Below are 15,865 nucleotides of genomic sequence, written 5' to 3'. Positions count from 1 at the left end.
ATGCAATAATGAATCAAGACTCTGACCAAGAAATGCATCTCTTGAGAGTACAATTGAATAAGCAAGACTAGGAAGTGCGTCTCCTAAGAATTAAAGTGAGGGATTCTAACTATAAAGTGTGTCTTCTAGAGATACAAGTTTAAGTTAAAAGTGTGTCACCTGACAAATGAAAACTAGCAAGGAAGTACGTCTCCTAAGGATTAAGTGCAATAACTCGACTAGAAAGTGCATTTTCTAGAAATCAAAACTCAAGTTAGGAAGTGCATCACCTAAAAATCAAAATTCGAAATACCCAATCAAGGAAGTGCATCTCCTTACCAATGTTACTTAAATTATCAAAACAAGGAAGTGCATCACCTAAAAATCAAAATTCAAAATACCCAATCAAGGAAGTGCATCTCCTTACCAATGTTGCTTGAATTATCAAAACAAGGAAGTGCATCTCCTAACCAATGCCGCTTGAATTACTCAAACAAGGAAGTGCGTCTCCTCACAAATGCTTCTTGAATTAACCAAACAAGGAAGTGCATCTCCTTATAAATGTTTTCATGAATTAACCAAACAAGAAAGTGCTTCTCCTTACAAATCTTGCTTGAATTAACCGAACAAGGAAGTGCATCTCCTTACCAACACCACTTGAATTACCAAAATAAGGAAGTGCGTCTCCTAACAAATTTTGCTTGAATTAACCAATCAAGGAAGTGTGTCTCCTTACAAATGTCGATCAAATTGCCAAATAAGAAAGTGCGTCACCTAATAAATGTCTCTTGAATTACTCAAACAAGGAAGTTCGTCTCCTCACAAATGTTTCTTGAATTAACCAAATAAAGGAAGTGCATCTCCTTAAAATATTGCTTGAATTGTCTAAACAAGGAAGTGCGTCTCCTTACAAATGTTGCTTAAATTAACCAAACAAGAAAGTGCATCTCCTTACCAACACCGCTTGAATTACCAAAATAAGAAAGTGTGTCTCTTAACAAATTTTGCTTGAATTAACCAATCAAGGAAGTGCATCTCCTTACAAATGTCGATCGAATTACTAAATAAGGAAGTGTGTCTCCTAAAAAATGTCTCTTGAATTACTCAAACAAGGAAGTGCGTCTCCTCACAAATGTTTCTTGAATTAACCAAATAAAGGAAGTGCATCTCCTTACAATATTGCTTGAATTGTCCAAACAAGGAAGTGCTTCTCCTTACCAACATCTCTTGAATTACAAAAACAAGGAAGTGTGTCTCCTAATAAATTTCTCTTGAATTTCTCTAACAAGGAAGTGCATCTCCTTACAAATGTTGTTTGAATTACCCAATCAAGAAAGTGAGTCTCCTTACAAGGAAACGTGTCTCCTAAAAATCTTTAATTATGAGTTTTACCAGGGCTTTAAATACCAAATAAGTGCAAAAATATTGTCTCCTTCATTTGTGGAAGTGCGGTATTGCAACTTTTGATGTTTAGGCTTTGAAATCCTTGATTCGAAGGTAACATGTGTTCCTATTTCATACAAAGAAAACTTGTTAGTTTAAAAACATGGTGGCTGGTTTGCGGCTTTGGCTTTTGTGGAAATTGCTCTTGCCCCAGTCGCATTTAATCTTGCTTTCAACCATTAGCATGTGTTACTGGCTTGCTGTATCATTGACCCGAACTCAGATTATTAAGAGTGACTCTGAAACAAATACAGTATCCCTGCTTTGTCATGATTCTCAGATAAACCCTTTGAACCTTGGTATTTCCTTGAGTTCCCAGACTTGTCGATTGACAAAACTTTCTGCATGCCTTGTTTTGGCTCCCAATTATGTCTTTAGCATGTGCTGGCCCTTTTGTCTTACTTTGTGCAATTGAAGAAGCTGGTAGCCAGTTTTGAAATCTTTTCTCACTTGTTTCGACATAGACTTGACTCAACAACAAGAGAAAAATGACAATGACTTTTATTTGGATAACTGACTCAAGAAAGATAAACAAAATGAAGAGAAGAAAAAAAAGATAATGAATGTCCCAATTGAAACAAAGAAATAAAAATTTATCTAAAAATGACAGTCAACTTCAAAGATTATGCCATGTATTTTGGGTCAGGCTGCCTGATCTTTCCATCCAAACTTTCTACCAATTGTTGTTGAGTTAATGGCCTTGAAAATGAGTTGCTCTCTTAGGCCAATTACATTCAAACCTCATTCAGCTAGTGACGCCTTGAAGGGTTTTTTCCTCAGCTCACCATTGTCTTATGGTGTCTGTGAAGGTTTTTACTAATGAGACTCTTATTCTCATTTCTCCCAACTCACAATCGTCTCACGGTGCCCGTGAGGATTTTCACCAATAAGACTCTCATTTTTATCTCTCTCAACTTACTATCGTCTTACGGTGCCCGTGAGAGTTCTCACCAATAAGACTCTCTCATTTTTATTTCTCTCTTGATTTCTTATGATGAGGAAGACAGGTAGTTCCCAAATACATCATCATATCCCTTGAATGCTTTGCCTTAACATCCCCAAAGATTGATCTGAAGGTCTTTCTTTGATTGTAACATGGCTTTTGGATAGGGTTAGAAAGAAAGGATGGCTTGAGGCCCAAACGACACTTGAAGTGGGTTAGGACTTACAACTTTTGGAATCACTCAAACAATGAGGATTAACTCATGCCTCAGTTTCTTTTGACTGGGTGATTCTAAATTGTTTATTTGGTTGGACCGAGCCCTTAGTAGGGCAGCCTACGTATCTCACCCCCGAGAGAGGAGAATCAGGTCACGCGTAGTTCTGGCAGCTTGTTCCGTTGCTTGATTCTGATTTCTTTGTTTTTCTCTTTTATTGACTTTTTTTCTCCTTTTTTTTCTGACTCTATTTTTCTTGACACTCTTTTCTTTTCTTTCTTTTTGGACACTTTTTTTCTTTTTCTTCTCTTTTTTTTTTTGAACTCTTTCTGACTCTATTGTTTTGCTCGACACTTTTCTTTTGAGCTTTGCTGACTATATTGATTCCAAAAGAGAGGTATGAAATAATATAAGACTGAATCTCAAATGGGGCAAACAAAGGATGACACGATGTTTGGATAGAAGAATGAAATGCCTTCGTCATTTCAATCCTTGAAAACGCAAGTACATATCATGCAATATGAAAGTGGGAGATAAAGATCATGTGTGACACTTTAACAATACTAACTTAAACTGAACGTGTGTCATTTCTTCTTCTATACTTGTCCGGTATACAACTCTACCTTTGTTATGCATCCCTCAATCGAGTGATTCATGCTTTTGTAGAGTTGATTATCTTCTTGTTTCTCTTGATATAGGGATCACACGTCCACTATTTGACCTAATTGGGACCTGCCTTTAGATCGATGACCAAGTTGTTCTTGTGATTCTCAAAACAATTGGCTTAACTTGTCACCAAATGTCTCAGCACTCTATCTATTTTCTTATATGCTCTCTTTTTCTAACTTTAACCCTCTGATTCAATGTTCATGCTTTAAACTGTATTTTAAGATCTGGCTGAAAATTTCACTAGCATATCATATCACTAGAGTCAACATAAAATGTACTATGTAAAGAAAACAAACAAACAACACATATTTAAAACACAAAAAAAAATGGGACACTTCATTTAGTTGAAACCAAAGATAGAAGAGTTTGAACATAAACAACAAAAGGACAAAACAAGATAGATCCCGAACTACAACCCTGAAATAATTCGAATAATAGAAAAATAAAACAAAACAAACTACCAGACCTCTTTCTAGTAGGGAGAGGGGTGACTTCTTAATTGCTCAGCCTGACATCTTAGCCACTGGTTTGCATATCAGCATGACTAGAGCTTTTCTCACTGTTCATGTTCTGCACCATAATTGATCCATCTTGAATCATCTTTTTAATTTCTCTTTTCAAATCTAGACAATCTTCAATACTATGACCCTGAGCATTAGAATGATACGCACAGCGTGCATTAGGATCAAAATTTCTTGAACGCTGATTAAGAGTATGCCCAAGGAGAGGAGTAATCATGCCCCTATGTCTCAATCTCTGGAACAAACATGCATAAGATTCCCAATAGGAGTAAAATTATCATTTTTCTTCCTCATCATTGCGAACTCTGGCCTTGGATGAAACTTAGATTTAGAGGTTCCTTGGTAAATTTATGGGGGTTGAGAATGATGTTGAGGGACAGGTGCATACCGTTGTGGATAAGAAGACAGATGGGTAAATAATTGTGCATTATTCAAAGGACATTGAGAAAGTGGAATGAAACTCCTTGAATTTTGAAAAGAGGTACCTTATTGCAGATGAGTAGGTGGATTTGATATGTAAGCTCAGGATTGAGGCTGACAGTATTTGTGAGTTGGACCTCTCAAACTCTGCTTTGGCCCTGGCACGACAATAGGTGTGTTTCCCTTCTTATTTCCTTCAGTTTCCCTGGATTGATTGCAATATCGTCCCAAATGTTTCACAGAATCCTTCTGCCCATCATGTTCCTCAAATTTTGATATCTCAAAGTTTTGTAGAAGGCTGATACTTGAAGACATGCCCCAGTCTTTATATGAAACATCTTCTTTACCCACAAGTCCTAAGAAACTTTCCATATCATTTTCAACACTCTTCACTTTCCCCACCATTTTCTCTGATTTTTCTGGTATGCTAGGCTTCTTGGTAAGAAATTTTAGCGTTCCTCTTAACTGAACTGTAGGCTCAAGAGTATAGCAATAATCATCAAGAGCCTTGAACATGGGTCCACTAGAAGATTGGGGCAGCACAACTGTTGGATTGATAGGCAATGTGGAAGCCTCGGTAGAAGGTTGAGCAATAAAAACACAGATGGTATGTGGTGCTATGAGTGCGGTAGGCTTATACTGAGGAGCTAAAGAATGAGAGGCGGAAGCATTGGGGTGCATTTGACGTGAAATGGGTTCTACGGCATACTGTGATGTATCAACAATAGTAAGAAACTGACTTTGCAATTTTGGTGGAAGACTCAAGGTATTTGCAGGGACAAAAGTGGGGAACGGAGGTGGAGGCAGCCCACTGGCCCAAGCTTGGTACATTTCCATCATTTGTTGTCTCAGTCTCAAATTCTCTTCCTTTAAACTCTCAATTTCCTAACTCTTTGTTTCATCCATGATGTCACTCTCTATATCCTTGTTGGACACAACTAACCCTTCCTTGGATTTGGTGTGATGTGGAGGACCAGCCAGGAAGCCACAAACCAACCACCTTAAACTAACTGAACAAGAGGTAACAAATATGTTAGAGTTCAACATTTTTTCTTCAAAATCCCTTTTTTTAGAAAAGATCATCGAACCTAAGAAGGGCGCCTACGTATCTCACCCCCGAAAAAGAAGAATCAGGTGTGCGTAGTTCATGAAGTTTTGCCAAAATGGCCGATTAAACTTTTTCCTTTCTTTTTTCTTTTCTTGAAACTTTAAAAAGAGAAGAAAATAACAAATTGTCAAAAGAATAGACTCTTTTTGCATTTTCACGTTTAAAATTCCTATACAAAATGAAACCTATGATTACCAAAGAAAAAAGCTTTTTGGATTTTCAATTTTGAATTTCATAGGAAAATGAAACTTGAACCTATTACAGAAAAATCTTTTTGTAGTTTTCTTTTAAAGCTGTATATGAAACACTTACTCTAAATAAAGAGTGAAGAAAATCTTTTTGAATTTTTTGAAATAAGATCAACCAAAAATGAAACCTACGACTATTGAGGAAAATCTTTTTTTTTTTGTATTTTTCTTTTCAAGATATGTATGAAACATCTACTCTAAATAAAGAGTGAAGAAAATCTTTTTGAATTTTTTAAATAAGATCCCCGAACCAACAATAGGTTGCCTACGTATCTCACTCCCGAAAGAGGAGAATCAGGGGTGCGTAGTTCGTCCAGATTGGACAATTAACGATTAACTAATAAATTGACCCTAACTTAAGAGACACAACCAAAAACAAACGAATAAAAAAATTTTGAATTTTCAACTAGACACTTCAACTAAGACTGACACCACCAATTATGAAAAAAATCTTTTTGGTATTTTTGCTTTTGACAAATAAGTAGAAAAGGCAAACAAAACCCTCTTTTTTTTCTTTTTTTTTGGTTGAACTAACGGTACTTTGAGAAAACAAATGCAAAACGTTAAAAAAATCTTTTTGAGTTTTTGGATCGTGAAGAACAAAAGTCATAAAGAACTCTAAAATAAACTACGACACTCCTTTTGATTCATTCTTTTCGGCTCACTTTTCTATTTTTTTCTTTTTCTTTTTTTTTCTTCTTTTTTTTTTCTTTTTCATTTTTTGCCTACGCACCTTACTCCTAATAATGTTTTTTTTTTCAAATCAGTCCATCAAATGACCATGTTACCCTTAAAGATGCAACAGTTAGAACGTAGGGATACTTTAGAGGTAAGTCTCCTACAAAGGGCCATGTGGGTCCGCTAGGTCTCAATATGATGCACGTAAGCATGACCTAAAGGCTGACCTACGCTGGGGTTCACTAACAAGGCCGTTCGGGGCAGCATATGGTCGATAGTGGCTGCTTAGCTTTCCACCTACTCCATACATCCAATGGCTCCCACCCTAAAATAAAGGTGACTCAACTAGAGTTCGTGCGCACAACGTGCGCTCCGAGACTTGTTGCAGAAAGAATGACTCGGGTTATGCACATGATGTCAGATATAAAAGCGGTAACACATAGGATAAATACTGTAAACAAAGAGCACAAAAATACACAAAAGTGAAAACACAAAAAAAAATCACAAACAATGCTTATACACTCGTAATGCCAAACAAAGTCGATACGACTCCAAAAAAGTTCGGATTCTGAAATTGTCCCCAGCAGAGTCGCTAGAGCTGTCACACCTCTTTTTCGACTCCAAAAAAAAGATATGTATTTTAAGTTCGAAAGGGTTTTATTATTAAGGTGACAAAAATGAAAAATTTGTTTCGAAAAAAAAAAAGATTATTTACATTATTATTTTTTTTCTTATTCAGAGTCGCCACTTGGCATAATCCGGTGTGCCAAGTCACCTTTGGAAAATCCTTTTCGAAACGGTTTGACTCTAAAACTGATCCACGAACAGAGATTCCGGCTAAGGAATTCTGTTGACCGAGGGGAAGGTATTAGGCACCCCTCGATCCCGTGGTTCGACCACGATCGCTTGGTGGAGCGTATCTGCTAATTTGACATTACAAATATACAAACCACATAAACACACAAAACAAGCAAACAAACAAATCACATAAAATTCAAAACAAACCAAAATAATGTTCAGTCCAAATTATACAATCCAAAATAAAAGAGGTACTGAAATATAAAACCTATTCTATTCTAAACTAATCCTAAACTAAACTCCACCCGACATTCCGGGCCTTGATCACGAGCCTCCTTTGCGTACATGCTACTTTGGGGCATTCCCCGGCCAAATGAGTACAATTTAAACTTTTCGTGCAATAAAGTAGAAAGTACCATTCACGCATATATTCAAACACTCCAACAAATCGTTATTCCTAAATTTGCCTACCCGGCCTACGTTTGCCTACCAAGTTCAATGTATCACAATTCTATCATGTTCAACATTATCAATACATCAAAATTAATCAATATTCATTTTCCTTCATTTTAATCCCCACCTTATTCATTTTCAACCACGTGATTAACCCATTTCAATACACAATCCACCAATCGAGAATAACGAAAATTCACCAATCATGCTTAGCACATCACACACCCAAATGTTACCAACATTTCACATCAACAAACAAACCACGGTATCGAATCACACGCAATCATAATCACATAAGAATTAAATAAAAGAGAAGAAAGAATTGGACCTTAAATTTGAAGCTTTCAAACTCAATGTTATTCGAATAAAGAGAGTCCGCGCCCGGTAACCTCAAGCCGAACCTTAACACCAACAATCCAACTCGACAAATAATGACCCGTTCACCGTCACTTTTCACGCCGTTACTGTTCACCGGTACTGTTCACCGGTACTGTTCATCGGTTACTGTTCATCAATTACTGTTCATCGGCGCCCCTTTTTTTATTGTTGTTGTTCTTGTTCTTGTTCTTGTAAGGAAGATTATTTTGTGATTGTTGTTATTGTGGAAGATGATAATCAAAGAATGAGCCTCCCCTTTTTCCCTCTTAGAATTTTTCTTTTATAATGGGCATGGATTTGTTATGATGTGGGAATTTTGGTGGGTTCCCCATATATTCTTTCTTTTAGTTTGTTATTGTAAGGATAAAAATGTGAGTGGGTAGGGAGGTGGAAGCTTTTGATTGGGTAGGTTGTTAGGATAAGATAAATTAGTTAGAGGTATTTTTTTATTTATTTTTGTATTTTTGTGGGATATAATTACATGGGGTTGGACACATGGTAAGGTGAACTAAAAATGAATAAAATTAGACTTCGGGAGGGACAAAATTAGGTGTCTACAGAGGCAGGGGGAGAACAAGGTATTCAAGTTACTTAAGTCCTTACATGGACTCAAGTAAGCCTCAAGATAATGGAACCTCAAATTGACCGAGGCTTTATTGAAGACAGGTTATACACAGAGTGCTCATGATCACTCTTTATTCATCAAAAGGCATGGAGTTGAGATTGCAATAGTTCTGATATATGTAGATGACCTACTTATTACAGGAAATAGCAACAAATTGGTTGAAGAAGTCAAAGGTGCACTACATAACAACTTCAATATGAAGGATCTTGGTGATTTTAAATATTTTCTAGGGATTGAAGTATTGAGATCAAGATCAGGAATACTACTTACTCAAAGGAAATATGACTTGAGCTTATATCAGATACAGGACTGAATGGTGCCAAGCCAGTTGCCACACCTTTAGAAGCGAACATGAAACTTACTACAGCTGAATATGATGAATACACCGGTAACACTGAGGATCCTATGTTCAAGGACATTAGTGCTTATCAGAGGTTAATTGGAAGATTGTTGTACTTAACAACGACAAGGCCTGACATAAGCTTCGCAGTCCAACTACTATCACAATTTATGCAAAAACCAAAACTTTCACACTAGGAAGTAGCATTGAGACTAGTAATATACATCAAAGGAGGTCCAGGACAGAGTTTATTACTGAGCAGTGAACCTAGTACACAACTTCAAGCTTTTTATGACTCAGATTAGGCTTCCTGCCCAAATACTCAAAGATCAGTAACTGGATATGTGGTAAAGCTGGGGAAATTGCTTATATCATGGAAGTCAAAGAAACAACACACAGTAAGCAGAAGTTCAGCTGAATATAGAAGCATGGCAGCTGCAGTATCTGAGCTTGTATGGTTGACTGGATTGTTAAAGGAATTAAATGTTTGCATCGGCACGCCTATCAAATTGTATTGTGATAGCAAGGCAGCAATTCAAATCAGTGTTAATCCTATATTTCATGAGAGGACTAAGCACATTGAAATAGATTGTCATTTTGTACGAGAGAAAATAAAAAGTGGTTCAATTCATGCAGAGTTTATTAACACAAGGGAGCAATTGGCAGACTTACTTACAAAAGGCTTAGGGACAGCACAACATCATCTCCTAATGGACAAGCTACGAGTGTTAGATGTGTACACAAACTCCAGCTTAAGGGGGAGTAATGGAATGAGAAAACAACAACAACAAACCCAGTAGATTCCCACATGCAGTTGGAAATTAGTTAGTTGTTAGTAGTGCTTACTTAGATGTGTTGAGCTGTCATATAGTTGTAGAAGGATTCAGTTAAGTTGTTCCTCTATATAAAAGAATGTACTACTGTTATATGCATACAATAAGAAAATATCTTCTCCAAAAATTCTCTCTACTTTTCCCAATTCCTCTCTGCACATTTATGAATATTCATCACTGTAATCAGTGAATCAATGATTCAGTCATAATAGAAAGATTATCAACATGAATGAAAAAGGGGCTAGTTAGTTGTTTTTCAAAGTCCAGCCAATAGCCTGCTCAGTTAGTTAAGTTAGTTTCTAAGTGTGCCTTAATCAGATAATTAACTCTAACTAATTAGGTAGTTAGTTACAGATGGTATTAATTAGTCTATACATATACACTATTAAACTTAACTTGTAAACACATCATTCAACATATACAAATACACATTGAACATGACTTCATCTTCTTCATTGCGCTTCCTTTGTTTCTCTGTTTCTTTATAATTTGAGTACTGCACTATTGCAGTTACTATTTCATTAAGTTTCTTTACAAAAACCTTCAAATTTGAAGTAGTGTCTTGCTCAAATAAAAGATGGACTTCTTGTGATGATACGTCAAATTTTCAAGGAATTAATTTTGTTCAACATCAATTTGAATTCATTTTTAGATGAATGACTTGCCCGAATGTATATATATCCTCTTTTACCCATAAAGATATCTTCAAATTAAATAGATAATTATTTTATATAGATATGAGCAAAAAATTTTGACGTAAAATAATGGCCTTCAAGTAATCTAATAGATTCGTGTGTCTATACCACATACCACATGGATAAGATCGTGCTAGAAGACCAAATTGGTGCTGTCGTCCAAATTTAGTTGGATTTAAATTGAGTCATGTAAACTTTATTGAAATAGTTAATTCAATTTATTAGTTGAAAATTCTAAAATTGGTCAATATGTCATAAACTAGTTATAGAACTATAAATTTTAATTACAATAAGATTCACATAAATACAAGACTACGATACTTGTGGAATTATGTATTGGTTCGTTGTGGTTGTGTTGGTATCATCTTGAACTCAGGAGTTGATCAAAATTTTATATTGACAGAATCATTAACTATTTTCTTCGTTTTAATTTATATGCTAAAACATGTTAATTTGATTAGACACCATATTTAAGAAATAATTTAAAACTTTTGAAATTTATATGATCGAAATAAGTCATAGATATATGTGTGATATAAATTATTTTTATTAAGAAAAAAATATTAAAAGCTAAATCATTTTCAATTTTTAAAAATGTATTGACATCTTTTCTGAAACAGATTAAGCAAAAAAAAAAATGACAATAAATTGAGACAAAGTATATCAATTTAGAACGAAATTGCAAAGTCTAATTAAAAATCAACTTGTGACACACAAGAAACGTTTGGAATACTCATGAACTTCATGATGTGTACAAAATGTTAGGAAAGAATACAAAGACAGCGACTGTTGTGGTTAATATAAGCTTGGTAGGTGTTTCTTATGGTGTTGCTGCTTTCTCTAACACATCTACCACGTTTCCCTCTCACCAATGACCAAACCAAACTCCATAATAATGTATATCCTATAGTATACTATAATATTCAACTTTCTTTTTCTCCAATTTTGTACATCATTAGCTCATTTGCCAACTACCACTTGCCAACTTCTTACTAACGTTATCAAATTTATCTGAATTTAATAATTTCAATGCATAATATTACTTTTAATTTTTCATTTAGTTTATTATTTATTTTCGGTCTTTAAAATTGATTTAAAAAAATTAATATTGATGCATGTTATTATTAAAATAAAAATATTAAAGTATGTGACAATTAATTAGCATGAAGTACGAAGTAGGAAAGTGATGTCATTATCCTTGTAACTCACTATGTTATCTTAAGAAATTAAAGTAGAGAAAATTTATGAATCTCTTGTTAAAGAGGTACTAAAAAAAGAGACACTTTTTTTTAAACAAGATAAAAAGGGAGGAAAGTAAAACAGAGAAATTGAATGACGGTGGAGTAATTAACGTATAATAATTCACTAAATTAAAATTACAAAAAATGATAAATTTTAGCCTATAATTTTAAAAATGTAATGAAATTAATAAATTTAAAATTCTTAGAGTTTAAATCGTGAATCCGTTTACGCTGACACCAACAATCTTTGGATGCTTGTCTATCTTGACTTCTTAGGTCTCCTATATATATACATACATATCTTCTTCCTTTTATAATATTTGTTTCTTCTCTCTGCTCTATTTTTTTTTTTTGAAGCACAAGCACAACAATGGCTCCGGCTTCCTTTCATGGCATCTCTAACACTGTGTGTGTCATGGATGCCTCGACTCGACTTGGCTCGAGCTTAGTCAAGCGGCTCCTTGCAAGAGGTTACACGGTTCATGCTGCTATTCAAAATATTCATCATGGTTCGTTAATTAATTACTTCGTATTAGTTTTCTCATCATACAAAAGGGTAGTCTTGACGTAACTGGTAAAGTTATTGTCATGTAATAAGGTCTTGGGTTTGAGCTTTCAAAATAGTCTCTTAATTACAGGAAAGGCAAGACTACACACAATAAACTCTCTTGTGATCCAACCTTGTGCATAGTGGAAGCTCGTGCATCAAGCTACCCTTTAATCTCTCATCAGACACAACTTTTTTCTTTATTTAACTTGGATGTTATTTTTTAATTTTCATTTTTTTGTTGGTGTTGGGTTTCTTTAATTAGGTGATCATGATGAGTTCTTGGAATTAAGTGGACTGGGAGCATGTGACATGAAGAGACTAAAGAATTTTCATTTGGACCTTTTTGACTATCATAGTATAGTTGATGCTCTCAAGGGATGTTCTGGCTTGTTTTACTCCTTTGAACCTCCAAAGGACCACTCATGCACTTATGATGTACGTGTGTTTACTCTTTTAACCATTTTTTTCCCTTTCCCTTTGAGTTTAATTATATACATTGTTAGTGTAGTAGTTTGTTCTTCCAGCGTCCCGTGTGCCACTATTTGATCAGGGATAATGGAGTTTAAAAATAAGAGAAGACTTAATAATTATATACATTGTTAGTGTAGTAGTTTGTTCTTCCTGCGTCCCGTGTGCCACTATTTGATCAGGGATAATGGAGTTTAAAAATAAGAGAAGACCTAATTATGTTTATCAAATTGTACTTATCAAAATACACTAAATATGAAAAAGGCTAAAAGCTAAATCTTGACATAAGAGAAAATGCAGATATGCTTAGCTTTAGTTTACTTTTATTCACAATAAAGAGTTAAGTGTGTACAACAAGAATGATGGGATGATGCCATTAAATTATTGCATTAAGTTAGGAAAGACTAACATTGTTTTGGGGATGAATTAAGAGAAGGGTGTCCTGTAAATTGTTGGGATAGAAGGAATAGTATATAGCATGATCTATTTTCAAATCACAAATCTTATATTTAAAGATGGTGTAACGATAAATATTTGTGGAAGACACAATCAGTGTGAAGTACTATTTGTGGAACTTGTTATCTATATTTTCATTAGAATAGTCAATTTCATCACTTTTAAAATAAATTATTTTGCTAGAGGAAATATTTTTTCAAAATTTTGACCTATCGAACATGGAAACATTGAAAACATTTTCCATACACGCCGAACACAATCTTTCTTGATGTTCACTTTTTACATTAGACTATATGTAGTACATTAATTGTACTTGAGCTAGCAAATAATTCTCCCAACCATTTGAGAGAAATATATACCCTTTGAAATTCACCGTGGGAGCATTGAACATCCAATGAGTTTTCATTATTGAACTTGTCAAGAATGAGCTAGTCTCTTTTTTTTTGACAATGAATAGGATATATTGTACCAAAGTGCTTTACATAATATTTTAGGACAACTCTGCATATCAAGAATTGGAATAAGTCAATAAGCTTACAACAACTAATTATCAATGTGTGAATTATCAGTGGACACGAAACCTAGTATAGCTAGATATAGTTGGTTTACAGTTTTATATCACGTTCTTGCTAAGTTAATTAGGTAAGCTAATTAATGAAAATTAGGTATAACCTTCAGTATACATACATACTGCCACATTCTGTCTTTACTTGTCAATTATTGATCTAACGCACACTTTCAGAAACAATAAATAATACTTCCTCCGTCCCAAATTACCCATTCCAAATTTCCTAATTTGATATCTCATTTTACTTATCTTTTTTCATTAATAAAGACAAAGCTTAGTAATTGATTACTCCTTATTACTAGCATTGAATTATCAAATCTTGAAAAATATTGTAAAGACTTTGATAATTCTATAATCTTAATTATTCATGCAAAAAGTGCTTTGGTATCAACCATGCCTATAATAACTTCATCAATATTGGAACTAACAGCATGACAAAATTAATAGGGGCAAAATGGTAAAGTTACATTACCAATCACTGTTTTCTTAATAGCTGTGACATCTCAATTTGGGATGGGTAATTTGGGACGGAATGAATATGAGTAATTTTAATATATCACCTTTTGAATATAATAAATTTAATGCTTTTAAAATATATTGAATAATGAATAATATTTTGAATTATAAGGGTAAATAGACACAAGATGATAAATTATCCATTAATTTTTCAAGTTAGACAATATTATTTGACACCCATTTTTAGTATATTTGATAAGCAAAGATGGACAAAGAGAATAGCTGCGTATAATTTCTAGGTTTGTAATTAATGTATCCACACAACAAGTTGCAACTCAAACTAGACAATCGTGTAATTAAGTTTAATTTAGGTTTGTAATTAATGTATCCACACAACAAGTTGTAACTCAAACTAGACAATCGTGTGATTAAGTTTAGGTTTGTAATTAATGGATTCACACAAGAAGTTGTAACTCAAACTAGACAATCTGGAAAGCTCAGCAAGTCCTCTCTAATTGGTCTCCCACCTACATATGCATGCTAGAAAAGTGAATATTTAATTTGAGAATGACTTGACAATACTAAAATGGTTTTTGATCATTGTTTCTTCCTTTGGCTTGAGAATGACTTGACAATACTAATATGGTTTTGGATCATTGTTTCTTTCTTTGTTTCCAAACTTTAATTCATATGCCACTATTAAGTGATTAGAATTGGGGGGGTTTCATGGAAATGCATTTAAGCAACAAAACAAAATCTAAAGAAGAGAGAGAAACATAATTTTTAGAACAAAAGCTCTGTTCTTTTTTTTGAAGATATTGGTGTGCTTTTTTGTGGTGGCGGTGGTTTGGGTTGGAGAGGGGGGGTTAGTTTATATTAGTATTGTCAATATTTCTTTTCTATTACCACCTCTTATACAATTACCAAAAAATTCTTCTACTCCCACTTAATTACATATCATACCTCAATATATAATAATTCCATTGTTTCATCATAATGGTTTAAATATTTAATATACCCTATTAATTTATATTAATTAACTATAACTACATATTAGAAGTAAAAAAAAAATATTTATTTAATTGGTTATCATGTTCAGAACTAATTTGTTACCACAAATCACAATAATTAATAATTTAAAATATTTAAAAGACATATAGAAATCTTATTGTCTCTCATTATTTTAGCAATGCCATACAAATTGAGATAAAAAGAAAAAGTACTGCAAATCATAATAATTAACAACTTAAAATATTTAAAAGATATATAAAAATTTAGTTGACTCTCAAAATTGTATCGAAGCCACATAAATTGGGAGATAAGGAGTAAATATATTATTTGATAATTACGTAAAAATTATTATAAATCACAATAATTAAAAAGTTAAAAATACTTTTTTAAAAATAGATAAAAGTTCTATTCAACTCTCAAAATTTTATTGGTGCAGCATAAATTATGACAAAATAAAAAATTATCTTAATTAATTGCAACTAAATATTTAAAGTAAATCAATTTTATCATTTTAATTGACTTTTATATAGAAAATTAATCTTTTTATTTATTTATTTATTTATTTAATAAATTTAAATTTTAAAATTATTTTTTCTTATGTAGAAATACTAATATTTAAACTTAACTATAAATTTTTAAAGTATAAAATTAATAAATTTAATTTAATAAAATAAATTTCTAATGAATATTTTCTTAGAATTTGTGTTAGGTCAATATGTATCAAGTTAAAAAGAAATAAAGAAAAATATATAGTAAAATTTTATTATTGT

General features: G+C 33.3%; 1 protein-coding gene across 1 annotated transcript in view; it reads left to right on the top strand.

Annotated features, from left to right (window-relative positions):
- The first annotated feature begins 11,819 nt into the window (after positions 1 to 11,819).
- LOC107870786 (cinnamoyl-CoA reductase-like SNL6) overlaps positions 11,820 to 15,865 on the top strand; it is a 9,525-nt gene continuing 5,479 nt past the window's right edge. Inside the window, exons 1-2 of the mRNA XM_016717432.2 lie at positions 11,820 to 12,095; positions 12,399 to 12,571. Of these exons, the coding sequence (XP_016572918.1) occupies positions 11,957 to 12,095; positions 12,399 to 12,571 (312 nt within the window). The 5' untranslated portion in view covers positions 11,820 to 11,956. The remainder of the gene's footprint in view (positions 12,096 to 12,398; positions 12,572 to 15,865) is intronic.

The sequence above is a fragment of the Capsicum annuum genome, chromosome 1 (assembly GCF_002878395.1).
Source record: "Capsicum annuum cultivar UCD-10X-F1 chromosome 1, UCD10Xv1.1, whole genome shotgun sequence".
NCBI classification, from domain to species: Eukaryota; Viridiplantae; Streptophyta; class Magnoliopsida; order Solanales; family Solanaceae; genus Capsicum; species Capsicum annuum.
This window is presented reverse-complemented; position numbering and strand designations above follow the sequence as displayed.